Here is a 20,606-nt window from a genome sequence, read left to right on the forward strand (position 1 = left end):
CGGTAGCATAAATCAATTGCCAGGGTGGAACAAAAAGTCCATTGGCCAAGAAAGAGACTGACTGTATTCTCAGATAGGCAGAAAGACGTGATCCAGCCAAAGCAGATGTATTCATTCCCAGTGTGGACAATTGGGAGGCAGATTACCTAAGTCATCAGGATCTTCACCCAGGAAAATGGGCTCTTCACCCAGATGTGTTCCAAGCTCTAGTATCAAGGTGGGGAATGCTGGATGTAGATCTTATGGCGTCTCGGATAAACCACCAAGTCCTTCTTTACTGTTCCATAACGAGAGATCCAGGAGAAATGGCTGCAGACACTGTTTCCATCCAATGGACCGTTCACCTCATCTACCTGTTCCCTCCATTTCCACTTCTTCAGTTGCTGAAATGCATCAAGCAGGAACAAGCAACAGTGATGCTTGTGGCTCCAGATTGGCCACACTGGTCACGGTACACAGCCCTTCGGCATAGAATCCTGGACGAACCGTGGAATCTTCTTCGCGCAGACCTGCTTCAACAAGGTCCTTTTGTTCAGGCTTGTGAGGCCTCTATCCTAAAAACGAAAGGTATCCCAAAATCGGTTATTCCAAACATCCTTCAGCGCGTAAGCCAGTTTCTGCTGCACACTATCATCGCATTTGGAGGGCTCCTGTCACTTGGTGTGAAAACAATGAATATCCTGTGTCCTCTGTATTCTTCTCTTCCATCTTCTCCTGTTTCTCGAGACGTTCCTGGATGCAAGCCTACTCTTGGGCTTCATGAAGGTTTAGGTTTCATCGTTATCTGTATTTTTTTTGCGCTGTTTGGCTTTACTTCTAGGGCTGCAGATATTCATGTAGGGGGTATTCCATCTCCAACCACCTTTCCTTTCTCCCTGCACCTGTGGGATTTCTGTCTCTCTTGGAAGGTGTTCTTCCTCCTGGCAATCGCCTCTGCCTGGAGGGTTTCTGAGCTAGGGGCCTTTATCATGTTGCTCATCTTACCTTGTATACCATGATAGGGCACAGCTCTATACATTGTTCTCCTTTTTACCTAAGGCAGTATACAAATTCACATCAACCAACCTATAGTGATTCAGGGTCTTCTTAGCGAAGATTCTTCAATGCATTTATTGCATGTGGTCAGAGAGATCCGTTTGTATTTTTCTTGCACCGATGATCTATCTGTTGTCTTTGACTCTAACAAACGGGGTTGGCTGGCTTCCAAGCAAACAATTTCTAGGTTGATACCTGCAACTATTTGACAGGCTTACATTGCCCAGGGCCGTTCAGTGCCTCTCAGAGTTTCTGGTGCATCCTACGAGGTCGGTGGGCTATGTGGCATGGGGCTTCGGCTGATCAGCTGTGTCGGTCTGAAGCTTGGACCACTGCGCATGCTTGTATAAAGCTTTATCGATTCAACTCATTTGCATCCAGGAAAGCCAGTTTTAAATGCAAGGTGCTCCATGCATCTACAGCGCTTTCTTCCCATTAGGACTGCTTTGCGACGTCCTCATTGTAACTCCAGTGCCCCTCATGGATGAATTAGAAAACCGGATTATTGTATTAACCAGTAAAATCTTTCTCCGATTCCATTGGGGGACACTGGATGCCCTCCCTATGCTGTTTTGTTTGGTTGTCCATGTGCTTTTTCAATGGTCATACTAGCTCTTGTTTTTGCCAAGGGTTGGTCAATGTGTAGCAGGACATTCTTCCCTCTTTTCTCACCTTTCTGTACTTGGACTTGGTTAGATTAAAACTGAGGTCAGGTGGGGTATAGAGGGGGAGGAGCCTAGTTTTAAATCATCTAAGATTAAAGCGCCAGGCTTCACACACACCAGTGAATATACCCCAGTGTAACTCCAGTGTCCATGGAATCAGAGGAATGGATTTTACTGGTAAGTACAAAAAAAATCCTGTTTTTATTAGGTAGAAACATATTGTACACATGAGAAAATAACTGGTGTTTTCATTCCTTCAGCAAAGCAAAAATATCTAGATGTAGTTATTTTATATTACTTAATATCTAAATATTATGTAAATGCAGTACCCGCTTTATGTCGTTCTTAGTAACATCTTTTTCTTTTTTTTTTTTGCTCTGCAAAACAGAAATGCTTACTTTAAAACTTCTTCTGAATTGTGCTAGAAAAGTTGCCATATGGAACCAGTGCTTTTGTGTTGATTGGCTGTAATTATAAGGAATTGTGCAAGGGAAAAGTTGCTTTATCACATAACCACCCATACAGTACATACCTATTTCACCGCAGTACTTTTTTTTTTTCACAGGAAGCTCATATAATGAATTATCTTAATGACCCTCCAAAACCTTTGTTGCCTGGCTGGTCAGGCTCTTGCGCCAGAAACTCACATGTGGTGCACTGTGACAGCACCACCAAACCTCAGGTAAATGCTTTTGTAAATTATTTGGGGAAACCTACAGTCCTCAAATCACTATAATGCAACTTATCATTCGAGTGTGACATTGTATATAGAAGTTTAACTTATGTTTAAATCAAGGGTACATTACCTTTTCACGGCTTGAGGTCAATATTAGGATAATGTAGACATTAGGAAGGGTATGCAATGAAATGTAACTGAGAATGTACTACTTGTTGTAGTGACACTCTGGGCCTCATTCAGAGGCGGTCGTAGGATGCAAGCGGTCGTTCTGAAACAGGGCAGCCGCTTGCATCCTGAACGGCCGCCTCCATGACGGTCGTTAGGTTGTGGGTTAACACCCACAGCTCTAACGACCGACAAGGGTGATGGTCGCGATGGTCAAGACCATCGCGACCATCTGGGCTTACGACGAGACCCTAAGGTAGGGTCTCGTCAACCTTAAGCCCCAGGGAGCTTCCTGCTCTGATCCAGTAGGAACACTTGCCGTTTGGGGGCGGCCCCACTGACATCATCAGTGATGTCAGTGGGGCCGCCCCCAAACGGCAAGCGTTCCTACTGGAACGCCTCCGTTTGGCCAGGCACCCCCCCCGGCCCGCCCAGAAAACGGAGCGAGCTGTCACTCAACATCGACAGCTCGCCCCTAACGACAGATCACCCGTCGTTAGCCTGGTCTCGCGCATGCGCACGACGGAGTCGGCTCCGTCGTGCACATGCGCTGTGGGGCAACATCGAGTCGACTCTGAATGAGCTCCTCTATACCACCTTCTCTCTCCCCTGAATTAATGTGTAGTGAGACATTGTGCCCCCCCCCCAAACCCTCCTGTTGCGACACATTGCGCCCCCTTCTCTCCTGTAGTGACACATTGTGCCCCCCCAATCCCTCCTGTTGCGACACATTGCACCCCCTTCCCTCCTGTAGTGACACATTGTGCCCCCCCAATCCATCCTGTAGCGACACATTATGCCCCCTTCCCTCCTGTAGTGACACATTGTGCCCCCCCCAATCCCTCCTGTAGCGACACATTGCGCCCCCTTCCCACCTGTAGTGACACATTGTGCGCAATGTGTCGCTACAGGAGGGAAGGGGGGCTTCCCTCCTGTAGCGACACATTGCGCCCCCTTCCCTCCTGTAGCGACACATTGCACCCCCTTCCCTCCTGTAGTGACACATTGTGCCCCCCCAAAACCCTCCTGTAGCGACACATTGCGCCCCCAGTCCCTCCTGTAGCGACACATTGCGCCCCCAGTCCCTCCTGTAGTGACACATTGTGCCCCCCCAAACCCTCCTGTAGCGACACATTGCGCCCCCTTCCCTCCTGTAGTGACACATTGTGCCCCCCCAATCCCTCCTGTTGTGACACATTGCGCCCCCTTCCCTCCTGTAGTGACACATTGTGCCCCCCAATCCATCCTGTAGCGACACATTATGCCCCCTTCCCTCCTGTAGTGACACATTGTGCCCCCCCAATCCCTCCTGTAGTGACACATTGTGCCCCCCCTTCCCACCTGTAGTGACACATTGTGCCCCCCCTTCCCTCCTGTAGCGACACATTGCGCCCCCTTCCCTCCTGTAGCGACACACTGCACCCCCTTCCCTCCTGTAGTGACACATTGTGCCCCCCCAAAACCTTCCTGTAGCAACACATTGCGCCCCCAGTCCCTCCTGTAGTGACACATTGTGCCCCCCCAAACCCTCCTGTAGCGACACATTGCGCCCCCTTCCCTCCTGTAGTGACACATTGTGCCCCCCCAATCCCTCCTGTAGTGACACATTTTGTGCCTCCCGCCCACCCCACACCACCTTGTGAGGATACAATATGTTCTACCTCGCCCTCAGAGGGACATAATATTAAAGACATCATCCACCTTGCAGACTATGCTTTCATAAGGTCACATAATGACTCCTTTTCAAAAGGATGGATGCATAACAAACTCTCCTCCCCTTCATGGCGACACGTATCAACGTCTCAATTGTTCCCTCCCTTGTAATAGTGTATCATGACCCCCCCTCTCCCCCACCATCCAGATAATAGAGACGAACCATAAGTCCCCCCATTCCCCCTCCTCTTGGTGATGCATCATGATTCCTCCCACTCCCCAATGTTGTCATAGTGGTGCATTGTGATCTCCCCACTCCTCCCCCTTTATTGTGTGTCATGATTATTATTGGGCAGTACAGACGATGTAATGGTTAGCGTTACTGCCTCACAGCACTGAGGTCGTGGCTTTGATTCCCACCACGGCACCAACTGTGTGGAGTTTGTATATTCTCCCTGTGCTTGCGTGGGTTTCCTCCGAGTACTCCGGTTTCCTTCCACACTCCAAAATATACAGGTAGGTTAAGTGGCTCCAAAAACATAACATTAACTCTAGTGTGTATGTGTGAGCATGTGATAGGGAACATAGATTGTAAGCTCCAATGGGGCAGAGACTGATGCGAATGGCCAACTATTCTCTGTAATGCGCTGCAGAATATGTGTGTGCTATATAAATTACTGGTAATAATAATAATAATGATCTCTCGCCCCTCCCCAAATGGGCACGTTCTGAACACATTACAACACTCCCTTTCCCTCACTTAAGGACTTCTTTCCCCACCCTTCCTCAGTAACACACATACTTTGCAATCATTTTTCACTTCCTTACAGACTAAGCTCTGCATTAGTGACAATCTGGCAGCAAATGTTTGTCTTCACAGATGAATGGTTGGAGAAGGAGACTGGGTGTCCTATAGTATTTCTGTCCTAGCGCCCCATGTAGCTATCCTGTACACAGTGGGCTGCAAATAAAGTACTTGCATGTCTGATGATGCTCATGGGCCATGATTTAAACTGCACTTTTAACGTCACCTAATTCTATTCTTTGTTTTTCATGTGACTCTATGAAACCATTACTGTATCATCGACGATCCCTGAGAAAGAATGGATCAGTTGCATAATGATGCAAAGTAGACAAACTGCTTCTCTGACACTTTATAAATGGCCTTAGGTGTTGTTGAATAGAATTCTGACCTATTTGTAATCAAATTGCATTGTCTCGTTTTAATCTAATAGGATCCTCTTAATACAGGGAAAAAACTGATTGTACACGACGCAGCCTGCTCCTCTAGGAGGACTATGGAACTGAATTACCCTTAGCTGTGCAGCCATGGCATGCAGCCTTCTTTGCTAGCTGCAATGTGACTGACGTGCAGAGGGTCCTGGAGATTTCCTTGTTTTCGTCACACATCAATAGATATAGAATCTCAGGGTTCTCAAGCTTTTTTTTTTTTTTTTAAAGGCTTCTTCAAACTTTGCAGTGGCAGATAGTTCACATAAATCGTGCACAGAGACAGAAGAAGGCATATGAGGTTGATGGACAATGTAAGACATTTACAAGTAACCAAACTTCAAAATAACTTGTTTTTATATATTTATTTTCAAGGGTTATTGCAAGGAAAGTCCTCCACTGATCATAGATGACAGCTCCCCAGAGGTGGGTTACATTATTTTATTCACCACAACCCTCTTTGGTTGTTTCTGTATTCATTATGTAGCTTCATCATAAGTATAAAGATCTATTTCTACATAGTTTTTATTTGAGGTGTTCTAGTTGTGTTACTTTGTGTATGTATGTGTGATCACAGCACCAGTTGTAAAGGTACCTGATAGTGATAATAGATATAGGGCCACGATAATGCGAAAACTTAATGTATACGTTTTCACACACTTTGGGACTTTTGGTGCGATCATTTTGCGTCTTTTGCCTCTGTGTGTTCCTGGTTTTTTACACAAACCAGTTCCAAAAGCCACAATGCAGCATTTTCCTGAAAACTGTCCGTGGTGTAACCAGTGAAAAATAGAGCAGAAAATAGGGAAATCTGTCTGTACCCCAAAAAAGGCAAAACAATATAGAAGTGTATTAGTGGCCCTAATAAAAGTATTTGGGGTTCTTAAATTGTTTCAAATGACCTGTTATATGCATTTTGCTATAACAGTGAAAAAATTATAGAAAGCTATTTTTTTGGAGGGCAAAGAAATGCTGCAGTTAAATTAGGGGTACATTAAAATGGCTGAAAGTATATTTTTGTGTCATTTTGTGGCACATTTTAAAATAAATGTAAATATACACCTGGTGCAGCCGCCTGCTATGTTTAAAACACCTGCCCCATCCATAAAGCCCCCCAAAATACCTGACCCACTACTTTAAATTATGCTAATTAAAACCTTTTTTTTCCCCTAATTGGACATTAAGGGGGGCATTCAAGGGGTTCTGCACCAAGTCCTGACATTTTTACCTTAAAGTAGGGCTTTTGCACAGCTATTCACCTGCTCTGGTGGTGGAGAAAACTTTTCGCCGGATTTGGCTATGGAGAATTCGCATATGCGAAAACCGCGGCTAATAGGATTGTCCGATAAGTATAAATTCACGTGATAAGCCATTTTTCACAGAAAAGCATCTTACCGCAGTTAATTGAATTTGGGCCTAAGTGTGTAGGTGTATTAATATAGAGTAATAAAAGTTTATTGGATGTAAGGGCGATTAATAATTAATAGTTTGAGAGCACTCCGCTATTAATTCTGGGTGCCAGCTCAATGAGCAGTAGTGTGGCAGTGGGGTTCTGCTACACAGGTTTACAGATAAAACAATGAAATTGATTTAATATTGCTTGAAAAGTGCAAATTAAATCTGTTGACATAATTGCTATATCGTAAATTGAATTTGCACTTTTCAAGTACTATTAGGTGCTCAAAATCAATTGCACTTTACTGTTATATACAGTTGTTGTTTTGCCTTTTCCAGAAGAATGATTATATGGTGAACGTTACAGTGTGCCCTGGTAAGGAGGTAAGTAGGAATCGGAGTCATTATCTTACTGTGAATGATGTGTGTTTGTGCAGATATACAGTACACCTAGCAGTGGGTTTTGAGATTCGTCCACAAAAATAAAAACAGCTGAAGTGCAGATTTCCAGTACACTTGTTCTGCAACACTAAAGCTGGGTACACACTATACGATGCAACATACGATACGACGGTCGTTCCAAATTCACTAAATCCCAGAACGCATGATGTAGAGTGTACACACTATGCAATCTTCCGAATGACTGCACAATATACTGTGTCTCTGGGATTGTATCCAATTACTCTTTTCTCCTGTACACACTCTGCAATCATCGTGTAGTTCATTGACAGTTCAAGTGATTTCCTTAGAGGAAAGATTGGGCCAGTATATCTTGTGGTCGTGCGATTGTGTGTACACATTACATTATGTGCACCACAGCATCCATTATATTGTCACATCTGACGTGCAGCACAGTAGATGGGACGATGCGATGAACGATGGCCGGCAACGACTGGCTGGGCATACACTCTGGGATTGATTCTGATGTGGGAAGCAGCTGTGTAATACCGTCCATCTAAGAGCCGTATTCAATTTGAGCGGACCCGCGATACTTTTCCGCCTCCCGGACTTTTCGCCTGTTTTGCAAGCAGAAAAGTATAGTGCGTATCCCCGTATACAATTTGAAAGTACCTGAAAACGGGAACCGGCGAAACTGAAACAAGTGGAAAGTACTGTCAGATTTGGGGAAATCGGCCTGAGACCCCCAAAAGATGCTCTGACATGGGGGTTCACTATGGTACCCCCCAATTTGGCTTGCTGAAGGTATTTGGTGTTTTTAAACGGGCTCAATAGCTGCTAAATTGCGTTTTTGTGGTGAAGAATAGTATTCAGGAGGGTTTTTTGCAGAAAATAACTTATCCCAGCAAATTTGGGGTACTTGTAAATGGGGCCAGCATATTTTGAAGTTGCTAAAGTAAAGAGTAAAAAATCGCAATGAAAAAAACACCTGGTGCATACTTGGTGACCCCCCTGGAATCTAGTTCGCTAGTTTTTAACTTTGTCCCCCAACATTATTTTTTTTTGCCACCAAAATTAGTTATTCTTTGGGGTGTTAACTATTTTTTTTTACATTTTTTCGACGCAGTTTACCTTTGGGGGACTGTCTCAAGGCTGCACGGGGGTTCCTGCAACGTTGCACCCCAAAACCCCAATTCTCCACTTTTTTCCGCCTGCTATTCATAGGCAAAACTTTTTCGCCTATTACGTTGCATAGGCGGAAAGTCTTTCAAATTGAATACGGCGATATTTTTTCGCCTGGCGAAATGCCGTCATCGACTAAACTTTTTAGCTGATTCTGGCTTTTCGCTCCAAGTTGAATGTGGGCCTAAAATGCAAATGCAGCAGGAGGTGTCTAGGAAACAGTCACCTCCTGCATGCATCTGTGATTCCAGTGCAGTATCCATAGTAGCTGGTTTGGATCACTATTGCGACCGTCTGTCTTTCAGCCAGTCTGCGCAAGTCGGCATGTACTCAGCCTGGCCGTCGGGACCTCTCTGCCAGGTCCAGAAAGTCTGCGTCCAAAGACACAGATCGTGGGCTTGGTACGCCTACAAATGAAGCAGGACCTGTTCTGCAAATGCGCAGACTCTAAACCATTGAATTTGGATGGAAACCTTCAGGTTTGCGTACAAATCCAAATCCAGCCCGCTAAACGATTTGTACGATATATCGTTTCGATTAACACGTTGGAACTATGGGCCTGATTCAGACCCACTCGCGAGCGGCTGTCCGCTCGCAAGTGGGTCGATGGTGTGCGCATGCGCACGACGGAGGGAGCTCCGTCGTGCGCATGCGCGAGACACGACGAGCGAAGGACTTTCCTTCGCTCGTTGTGTCTGATCAAAGGGGGCGTGCTGTCGATGTTGTTTGACAGCACGCCCCCTTTGGTGGGCGTGCCGGGGGCGTGCCAGCCAGACGGAGGCGTTCCCAAGGGAACGCCTACCGTCAGAAGCCGGCCCCACTGACATCACTAGTGATGTCAGTGGGAGTGATTTTGGCTCTGATAGAGCCAAAATCACTCCTGGCCTTGCGGTTGAGAAACTCAACCGCAGGCTTCTGCTCGCACTGGCGATGGTCACGATGGTCAAGACCATCGCGACCATCATCCTGCACGCTCGTATAGTCTGTGGGTGGTGACCCACAGCTATACGAGCGTCCAGGAGGACGCTCCATATTTATGGAGGTGGGCCCTGATTCAGAGCGAGCGCTCTGGTCAGAGCGTCCGGCTCTGAATCAGGGCCTATATATTGGGCAATAGATTGTATAGTGTTTACCCACCTTAAGTCTACACATTTATTTGTTTTTTGTTTTTTTTGTCGTTTAATGTGATACCAGTGTTATTCCTGCCTCAAATAAATTTGGGCAGTGCATTCGGCTTCCTATCTCCAGGGTATTGGTAGCGTTTTGTACAGTACACTTACAGTAAAAATGAACAGTGTGTATTTATTTGTAACAACATGTTTTATTTTGCTTGGAACAATGTAAAATGATCGGCTGCACATTCTCACTAAGACAAAGTAATACGTAACTACAGGTTCACGAGTCACACAATGATATTGATGACTGCAATTAAAGTCCTAATTGGTTGGTCACTATTGTGTATTAACAACACCAAGGTCACTAGAGCGCATGTCTGGATGTTGTGATGTTTCTTTGTTTCTAAGGGGCAGATTTATGAAATCTTGGCGAGAGATAAAGTGGAGAAGTTCCCATTTTCTATCACAGCCTGTAAAAACGACAGAAGCTAATAGGTTGGTACTTTATCTCTCTCCAAGGTTTGATCAATCGCCCCCTAAGTCTGAAGGTGAGATCATGCATGCAAATAGTGCTGACCTGTACTGTAAAAAACGGGCACATTGTTATCTGTTTGTACCAACTCTCCTCAACCAGGCAGTGGATGCTGCGGTAAAAACATGGCAAGATGGGCCATACATCTTTATTGTACATCTAGGGTTTATCTCCCCTCCAACTTCGGATCCTGGCTCCAACGCAAAGAATGATCAGGCCGCAGCTCCAGCTGTACCTACAAGTGCTAACGACCTTCCTTTATCCAGTAAGACCCCCTCTATGGACCCTAATCATACATCACCCTGCCAACTGTTGCCAACACTCTTTAGTCTTTCTTTCTAACACTTTGGACAATGTTTGCGGGATTCATACTTTAGTGGGGATTTATTGAAACCTCTGGGGCTGAGAGGTATGTGCAGGTTATTATGAGTCGCCGACAAACCAAACAGCAACTTTGACTATAAAATGATTTTGCTATGCTATGGTTTTGGATTCTGTTTTTTTGTTTTTCTACTAAGGCAATACAGCATCTGAGTACAGATGCTTTAAACAGAATTGAATTTGTAGATAGTGGTGTAGGTAACAATGCATGTCTGGTAGTGCACATATAATAGCTGACATCAGCAGCTGGACCTTGTGTTGCTAGCATCTCAATTACATACAACTGCTAGGATTGAACTGACCAGCTCATTTATGGTGCACGTAGGGTAGATTTCAGAGGTAACTACCAGGACAAGATGGGTAAAGGCAGTAAACTGCAATCTATTCATCTGATTTTGGAAAGACTTTAACAACAGTTTGGTATTCATAGACTAGTAAGATGTACAGTTACCTGTCCTGTAAAATACATAAAGAAAAGTCTAGATTTGGCAACATATAAGGAGAGGTTTCACTTGTAAAGTACATGTTTGGAAGAAACAAAGCTACACTGCCATTACTGTATAACACATACTGTTTTCTTTCTTACAGTGAATGTTGAAGTGAAAGGGCCCTATCAATACCTAACGCCTGCTGATTACCCACGTATGATAGTGAGTACAGTCTGTGGTTTAGCCACGGTTTGGTGGTCTCTGCAGCTCACCTGAATGTAAGGTCTTTATATTTAGTGAAACGTTTGTTTTATTTCCTGTTCAGCCGATGTTAATTTAGGATAAGAATGAAAATGTAGCCCTCTGGCCCACCTTGTGCAGTGCTATAATATATTGCTTTCCTTTGCCATACATCTATTAGGGTGGTGCAGAGAGAAATCTTATATATTGTATGTTCTGTATAGACACAAGTATTGCCAGTTACCATGGGAGAACAGAAATAAACATTGACAGACAAGTAGTTCTGGGGTTTTGCAATGGGCAGAACAACCATTTTAGAATGCTGTTTTTATTAACGGAACTTTTGTATTGCAGTTCTTCATGGTCATGTGCATCGTGTACGTGTTATTTGGTGCCCTCTGGCTGGTTTGGTCGGCGTGCTACTGGAAGGACCTACTGAGGATCCAGTTCTGGGTGGGTGCCGTCATCTTGTTGGGAATGCTGGAAAAGGCTGTTTTCTATGCAGAGTTCCAGAACATTCGCTACTATGGACAGCCAGGTATGGGTAGCCGTTAGGAGATTTTTGCCTGTTGGAATCTAGTACATTTCTAAGGGCCGTATTCAATTAGAGGCGAAAAGTCTGAATCTGCAGAAAAGTATTGCGGATGACGTAATTTCGCCAGGCGAAAACTTATCCCCGTATTCAATTCCAGAGACTTTTCGCGTACACTAAAAGTCAGTGCAATGTTATCGGCGGAAAAGTTTCACCTATGAATAGCAGGCGGATAAAAGTGCAGAAATGCGGTTTTGGAGTGCAAACTTCAGGAAACAGTCCCCCTAAAGATAAACTGTGTCAAATAGAAAAAAAAAAAAAAAAAGACTTTAGAATACCCCAAGAAAGTACTTTCATTTTGGAGGCGAAAAAGTGCAAAGTTGGGGTACAAACTTAAAAACTACTGAAATAGACTTCTGGGGGGTCCCCAAGTATGGGGGCAGGTGTTTTTTTGATTGCAGGTGCTTACGGCAGGTGGATTTTTTTACGTCATTTAAAACTTCGCATATTTTTAAGTTGTTCAAGTGAACACCCATTTTCATGTACCCCATATTTGCTGGGAGTAGGTATTTTCTCCTAAAAATATTGCTTAATGCAATTCTTCACCACTTGTGTTTATGCGCTAATTGGCACCAATTGTCACAATTTACAGTGCATCCGGAAAGTTCACAGCGCTTCACTTTTTTCACATTTTGTTACGTTACAGCCTTATTCCAAAATGGAATAAATTCATTTTTGTCCTCAAAATTCTACACACAATACCCCATAATGACAATGTGTAAAAAGTTTTTTTTGAGATGTTTGCAAATTTAATAATAAAAAAAAAATTAAAGGTGCATACACACGTAACTATTTTTTTTTTAACAATTTGTCGTTAACGATGTCGTTATCGTTCAATCGTTCAAAAAAATCGTTCCGTTTCTGAGTTATAACGATGAACGATAATCGTTCAAGCGCGCTCCCGTTTGTAGTTATCCTTCATCGTCCATTTCAGACTGTCCAACATAACAATTTTCATTAAGGGAAGGAACACTTTTTGTTCATCGTAAAAATTGTTCATTACACTTCAAAAATCGTTCACCTGTTCAAGGGAAAATCTCACAGATAATCAATCGTTGGTTACAAAATCGTTACGTGTGTATGCACCTTAAGAAATCACATGTACATAAGTATTCACAGCCTTTGTCATGAAGCTCAAAATTGAGCTCAGGTGCATCCTGTTTCCACTGATCATCCTTGAGATGTTCTTACAGCTTAATTGGAGTCCAACTGTGGTAAATTCAGTTGATTGGACATGATTTGAAATGCATACACCTGTCTATATAAGGTCCCACACTTGACAGTGCATGTCAGAGCACAAACCAAGCATGAAGTCCAAGGAATTGTCTGTAGACCTCCGAGACAGGATTGGCACAAATCTGGGGTAGGGCACCAAAAAATATCTGCTGCTTTGAAGATCCCAATGAGCACAGTGGCCTCCATCATCTGTATGGAAGAAGTTTGGAACCACCAGGACTCTTCCTAGAGTTGGCTGGCCATCTAAACTGAGGGATCAGGGAAGAAGGGCCCTAGTCAGGGAGGCGACCAAGAACCCGATGGTCACTCTGTCAGAGCTACAGCATTCCTCTGTGGAGAGAGGAGAACCTTCCAGAAGGACAACCATCCCTGCAGCAATCCACCAATCGGGCCTGTATGGTAGAGTGGCCAAGCCGCTCCTTCGTAAAAAGCACATGGCCTGCCTGGAGATTGCCAAAATGCACTTAAAAGACTTAGACCATGAGAAACAAAATTCTCTGGTCTGATGAGACTAAGATTGAACTCTTTGGCGTGAATGCCAGGCGTTATGTTTGGAGGAAACCAGGCACCGCTCATCACCAGACCAATACCATCCCTACAGTGAAGCATGGTGGTGGCAGGATCATGTTGTGGGGATGTGTTTCAGCGGCAGGAACTGGGAGACTAGTGAGGATAGAGGGAAAGAAGAATGCAGCAATGTACAGACATCCTGGATGAAAACTTGCTCCAGAGCGCTCTTGACCTCAGACTGGGGCGACGGTTCATCTTTCAGCAGGACAACGACCCTAAGCACACAGCCAAGATATCAAAGGAGTGGCTTCAGGACAACTCTGAATGTCCTTGAGTGGCCCAGCCAGAGCCCAGACTGATTGAACATCTCTGAAGAGATCTGAAAATGGCTGTGCACCGACGCTTCCCATCCAATCTGATGGAGCTTGAGAGGTGCTGCAAAGCGGAATGGGCAAAACTGCCCAAAGAATAGGTGTGCCAAGTTTGTGGCATCATATTCAAAAAGACTTGAAGCTGTAATTGCTGCCAAAGGTGCATCAACAAAGTATTGAGCAAAGGCCGTGAATACTTATGTACATGTGATTTCCTATATTTATAAATTTTTTTATTATTATTAAATTAGCAAAAATCTCAACTTTTTACACGTTGTCATTATAGGGTATTGTGTGTGTGTGTGTGTGTGTGTGTGTGTGTGTGTAGGATTTTGAGGACAAAAATTAATATATTCCATTTTGGAATAAGGCTGTAACATAACAAAATGTGGAAAAAGTGAAGTGCTGTGAATACTTACCGGATGCACTGTAAGTACCCCAAATACCTTCATTAGGGCTAATCGGGGGCATCTATAGTGATCCCCAATGTTGGTGCATCTTTTGGGGGGTGTTAGGCCGAGTTCACCATTTTTGACACGACTTTTCGCCTGTTACAGTTTCGCCGGGTGCCGTTTTCGCGTCCTATTTGTATACAGGGAATAGCGGGAGTGCGCCCGATACTTTTCCGCATGCAAAACATGCGATTAGGTGAAAAGTCCGGCATGCGAAAAAGTATCGCGGGTGCGACACTAATTGAATATAGCCCTAAATGACCAATTACATTACAGTGTAAAAAAATTAACACTTTTTTGTTTTGTTAAAAATAAATTATCTTCTTTACTAAAACTACCACAAAGCTAACATCTTTGCGGTGTAACATATAATATTAATAAGCTATAATATTTCTGCTCATGTGTCTGGCAGTGCAAGGGGCTGTTATCCTGGCAGAGCTGTTGTCTGCCGTGAAGAGATCTTTGGCACGGATTCTTGTCATCATTGTCAGCCTGGGCTATGGCATAGTCAAGTGAGTGGCCACGACCTGTAACTGTCGTCATACTCTCAATTTATAGTTATACAGTAGGAGTGTGCTGATAAATGTTGGTTAAATCTACTTTTGTAGCTTATATAGCTCTGTACTCCTTTTTGCTTCTTTCATTTGCCTATACTGGGAGATAATTCCCCCTAATCACTGTATAAATTGTTCCTTAGAGCTTATATACAATAGTTTACATCTTATTTCATGCCTGATGCCCATTCCCCTCCATTCTATGCAGACCCCGACTTGGTGCAACACTACATAAGGTGGTCATGGCTGGAGCACTCTATCTGCTGTTCTCTGGAATGGAAGGTGTCCTGCGTGTCACAGGCGTAAGTTCACAGATTACATGCTAGCAAGAGAGGGACATAGGGACATTGTAAGCCTGCTGGGCTTCCTTTCTCACCAGTAATTCTGCCTGGTGCCAAAAAAAAATATATACATACACACATACATATATACAGGTTGCGTCTCCCATATCCAAATATTCCAAAATACGAAATAATTTTGGCATGACTGAGCTAATGAAACCTTTTCATTTTTGATGGTTCAATGTACACAAACTTTGTCTAAGGCACAACATTATTAAAAATATTGTATAAAATTTTCTGCAGGCTGTGTGTATATGAAACATAAATGCATTCTGTGTGTATATTTGGGTCCCATTCCCAAGAGATTTCATTATGAAATGCAAATATTCCAATGTACGGAATATTCCTTTACCCAAAATAACGAGGGGGGTCCCAAGCATTTTGGATATGGGAGACTCAACCTGTATATGTGTGTTTGTGTGTGTGTGTGTGTATATATATATATATATATATATATATATATATACACATATATATATATATATATATATATATATATATATATATATATATATATATATACACATATATATGTGTGTGTGTGAGAACTGGTTGAATGTGTATGGAGTACTGATGCAACAATGTGCATATACCTTGCTGCCTGCCTCCAGCACTAATGCCCTTTGGTGCATAGGTGGCATGCCCTCTTTAATTAGGTGGATGTGTTTCATAAATGTCTTACAGTGCAATCAGCGTTTGGTACGGTATCCCTGCGGTCAGGATGCTGACAGTCAGAATCCCGACAGAAATCTGTGTATACTAACCCTTCCTCTAACCCTAACCCACCTTTCCCATAGCCTAACCCTAATTTTCCACTCCACTAACCCTAACCCTCCCCCTAGTGCCTAAACCTAACCCTGATTCTCACGGTCGGGATGTCAGCGGTCAGGATTCTGGAGCCAGGATTCAGCCTGCTGTCGGGTTTCTGACCGCTGGGATGCCGACTACATCCCCAAACAGGCCTGTGCCATACTTTCTCTTACTGACTTACCTGCCGGTGCCATGTGTGGGTTAATTTGCAGGAGTCTCCAGTGGGAAGCAGGGCAAAACTAAAGTTTCTCTTGTTCTCTCTAACTGGTCCATCCTTCAGGAACTCCGTTTTCATTTCTTTTATATAATGGGCAGGACGAGAGGACTCTGTTTTTACAGTTTGACCTAGGTTTTTTCTTTATGTGGATTTAATTTACTGCGCACCAGAGGTTGAAGGTCCAAGAGGTTTAACCGAAATTTGTTTGGGGCTGCTAAAGCTCCATCTTATAGCTCGACATGGAGAAAGATGGCTTTATGATCTCCTTTACTTGGGTACTTGCAGGAGGAGAGTGGTTGGAAGCGGATGTCTTCTTCTGCCTCACCTCTTAGTCTTACACACCCCATTATCCATCTCCCTATCTGTCCCCTTACTAGGGATATTTAGGTGACTCGTGGGTCCAACCTCTACTTTCCAATTTAGATATTGATGCTTTCTCATCCCAGGAGGTATAACTTCAGATAGTTGTAAATTCTTGTGTATATGTACTTGTTATAATTTACTATAGGTTACTTAGGTGGGTTCAAATGATCCCCAACCCAAACTACACACCTGGGGTTTGCAAGTATGTTACATACTTATCAGCATCAATCTTCGCTGTCAGCTGATATTCTGCACTGTGGGTGTCTGTCTATTTTCCGTCAATGTTGTTTTGCAGGTTTCTCCTTCATCCACTAGGGGACAGTGGGGTATAGACGGTGGTAGAGCAGAGCCTGGCACTTTAAATAATTTAGAAGTGTGACTGGCTCCTCCCCCTCTATGCCCCATCAGCCCCAGTTTTTAGAATGTACCCGAGAGAGCCGGTCGCACATCAGGCTGTCTCCAGCCTTTCTTATTTAGTTTTAGTTTTTATTAACAAGCATTGAGGACAGGCAGGCTGCTTACTGTGGCAGTCTGCCTGCTACGTGGGAGCCGCCGGGAAAGGCACCACACGGCTACTGCAGCCTGTGTCCGGTGACCTAGAGGAGGGGGCACACAACTGGAGTCATCGGACTCTGCGAGGACCCGCCACTGCTGACACCGGCATGTGTCCGGGTTCCTCGCCGCCCCCTCAGCCCAGCATCCCGGCCGCAGCAGTTGTAAGTATAACCACTGCTCCTGATAGCAGGAGCAGTGGATGCATAGCTGGGCTCAGTGATATAATGTCACTGTTAGGAGACCCGACCATCCCCCCTGCACACACCCGAGTCCCTTATCGGGTAACAGAAGGTGCTAAGTGGGCCCGAAGAACGCGCTGCAGGGCTGTCGCGACTTAATGGCTCCTTCCAGCACCCGCCGCTGCTCTCAGCAGGCAGTGTCCGGGTCTAGGGCTTATCCATAGTCGGCCAGTTACTAATGTAACGCTGACAGGACATCGCGGTCCCGGCTAGCGGGGGTGGAGCTTATTACCAGCGGCCATAGCATCAGCCGCCTATTCCGAATGGCGCGTCCTGCTTATCTAGCAGCGCCATTTGTAGTCGGGCTCTCCCTCCTGCCATATTAAGACCTCGCTACAGAAGGTACATGTGTAGCGCTGGGGTAGGCGCGCTGAACGCCTGCCGCATGTGGACGCCTACCATTTCCTCTATCAGGCTGCCTGTCCTGTGCAGCCGGCCAGTCCTGGACAAGGAGTTTATTAAGAGAGACCCACCACGGCTTACAGTGGTCAGTGTCCGGGTCTCTGATTATAGGGAGTGGCGCGATGGCAGCGTTTAGGTCTCCGTTGCACCGCTCACCCTCCCACCCTGTGCACCCGCTATGCAAGGCTTCTGGATTTACTCTCCGGTTAAGTGCACTCCAACTGGGCTGTGTGCACTATAACAGGCGGGCTAGGGTATCTCCAGCTTAGGAGGTAGGCAGGCACAAGTGTGTCCCATCAGGGAGAGATTACACACAGCAAGGTGTCCCTATGCTACAGCTTGTTTTGCAGCACATGGAAGCATCCACAGTAGAAGAACTACAGGTACCAGCATAGCATGTACGCCGCAAGGGAGGAAACACAAGCACTGCCTTGGCTATTTAGCAGCTCTCCTCAGAGCAGGCTTCCCTGTTATCCCTAGTCTATAGTAACAGGCTAATAGTACCAGCGCAAGGCTCGGATCCTGCCGCTGTCCTGTCTGTGTGGAGTTTGTATGTTCTCCCTGTGCTGGCAGCACTGCCTTAGCTATCAGCACCTCTTCTCATCTAAATATCAGGAGGAGACGCCGCGTCCCGCAGCTCCTGGCTGGGCTGAGCAGGCTTCCCTGTTAGCTACTGCATAGCATAGAGCTAATAGCCTTACGTTATACAATGCAGCGCTGTATGACGTCACGCTGCTACCACAGCAGCACAACTTCAGTGCTCCCGTGAGTTAGCCCCTCTCCTGTCTTGCAGGAGAAACGTTGGTTTATGCGCAGTGTTGCGTCAGGAGCCTTGATGGCTCCCCGTATTCCCGGCACTGACCGGACCTTCAACTACTCCGCTTATACGATTAAGGGGGCTAGCTGCGCTATGCTGAGAAGTGTAGCAGTTTGCGCGCACACAGCACGGTATTTCATGATCAAACAGCGTCCCCTGCTTCCCTTTTAAGGACAGTAGTTACTACTGCACACAAGCAGTATAGCTCAGGCACTACCTGCAGCAGGAAGTGCTTTAGCGCGGGTCCCTTACGCCTACCACACTGCGAGTGCTTCAGCAAGGGTTGCCTGTCCTTGTATGACAGGAGTTTAGTACTAGCTACAGTGGATAGCTGGTCGCTAGCGGTAGACTAGCCCTATCCCGCTTTTCCACTATGACACCGTGTTAAGCGGTTCTGAAAGGGGCCAGTTGTTCAGCCTATGCATCACGGCTAGAAGCGATGTGCCGACATTACTTCCAGGACCGGTGCACAAACGCAGTCCTGCCAATTGCAGCGCCGCTTGGTTTACCCAGTCAGGCTCCCCTTCGTTCTGTAACATAGGGCGCCTAGATTAATCTAAGGGCCTGTTATGTATCATAGCCTCATGGTGTATTAGCTCCACTGTTCTGGTGCTGCTGCCAGAACTTATGGTCATAGCATACCCTTCACCCAAGGTTAGCACATTTTTGCGTCCCATCCCCAGGCTTATGCCTCACATTGGCTTCCCATGCATTTGTGGATACCATTTTAGGCTGGTCTTAAAACCTTTCTCCCCAGTTTTCTGTGCTTACCTTAGAAGGTATGCATAGGTGCATCTTTTTATATCATGTGTTCCCTTTGGCAGCACATACAGGAAGAGGTTAGTGACGCGCAGCTGGTGTGGTTGTTGGCGTTGCTGCCTCACAGCGCTGGGGTCTTCCTGTTGATTCCCACTTCAAAAAATGGGTTCATCTGGTGTTAAGATGGCTCATCTGAAAAGGCGAGTACGCCAGTAACAGAAGGGTCCCAGGATCGAAACCAGTCTGGGACAGCACACTGCTAAAATATCCTGTCCCTACGCCGTAGCAGAATGACTGCCACCTGCGGCACATGAGCAGTCTATGTATGTATATTGTATTTTATACTAGCCCTGCTGTATAACACACATGCTGGAGTGATTTTGTCCTTGGGCTCAATTCCTTCCATGGCTTCAATTATTGCTCATGTTCTAATTTTAAAATGTTACGTCACCTACTAAATTTGTATGTAGGTAAGCGTATCCATTTGTGGATATCGCTTCTTTCCTTACCGTAGGAGCAGCGGTAGGATCTGTTCTTATCAATTTATGTCTAATACCTAGCATATTGATAGAAGGAGGCTGCGATTGGAGGCTGGACTCTCCTGATGCGGTAGTTTGTATAATGACTACGCTTTACACTATCTCTCCCTGGGGATTGGGTTGTGTGTGCATATACATATATATATTTGTGTATATGGGTAGAATGCCTATACTTCCACAATCATTAGGTTACCTATAATCCACACAAGGGATGCCGTCTGGGATTACCAGAAGCTGTAGGCTATATCCCTACATATTAATATTATAGGGTGGCTCTATAAACTAGTCATGTGCTGCAGCTTACATGGTGATAGTCACAATTCTCTAAGGCATTGCTTCTAGTATGGATCCTAGACATGTCACATGTATATAAAGTTATGTACTTCCACCCTCCTGGAGTTCTAGTTCCATTCCTGCCAGTTTATACGGCACCCCGTTTCGGGGGACCTATTATCATTACAGTGATGCACCGGGTAGTAAACTTGTAAGACGCCCATTTCTTGTATGAATATTTCCTAATAATTGGGAAACAAAAACCTGTTTTTTGTTTAAACTACTGGGGTTATCACTATTGATATCTCCCTTCTTTACTTGGGATAACCAACTCGTTCTATGTCTAAGTACAGGTACTCTTCTCAGTATCTATTCCGGTACTACATATTATTGTAGCATATCTCAATAAAATGGGTCTAAAGTGCCCTTAGGTACAATTCATATCTGGAAGGCCTAGGGCCACTTGCCGATATAGGC

The 20,606-nt window shown here is 45.0% G+C and overlaps 1 protein-coding gene across 2 annotated transcripts in view; it reads left to right on the forward strand.

The window, feature by feature from the left end:
* TMEM87A (transmembrane protein 87A) overlaps positions 1-20,606 on the forward strand; it is a 79,542-nt gene that overhangs the window by 24,263 nt on the left and 34,673 nt on the right. For both annotated transcript variants that reach the window (XM_088456498.1, XM_088456497.1), the window contains exons 4-11: positions 2,266-2,382; positions 5,803-5,853; positions 7,162-7,206; positions 10,153-10,315; positions 11,020-11,081; positions 11,454-11,637; positions 14,673-14,772; positions 15,023-15,116. In XM_088456498.1, coding sequence (XP_088312624.1) covers positions 2,266-2,382; positions 5,803-5,853; positions 7,162-7,206; positions 10,153-10,315; positions 11,020-11,081; positions 11,454-11,637; positions 14,673-14,772; positions 15,023-15,116 — 816 coding nt within the window. The remainder of the gene's footprint in view (positions 1-2,265; positions 2,383-5,802; positions 5,854-7,161; positions 7,207-10,152; positions 10,316-11,019; positions 11,082-11,453; positions 11,638-14,672; positions 14,773-15,022; positions 15,117-20,606) is intronic.

The sequence above is a fragment of the Taudactylus pleione genome, unplaced genomic scaffold (assembly GCF_031769625.1).
Source record: "Taudactylus pleione unplaced genomic scaffold, aTauple2 ptg000707l, whole genome shotgun sequence".
Lineage (NCBI taxonomy): Eukaryota > Metazoa > Chordata > Amphibia > Anura > Myobatrachidae > Taudactylus > Taudactylus pleione.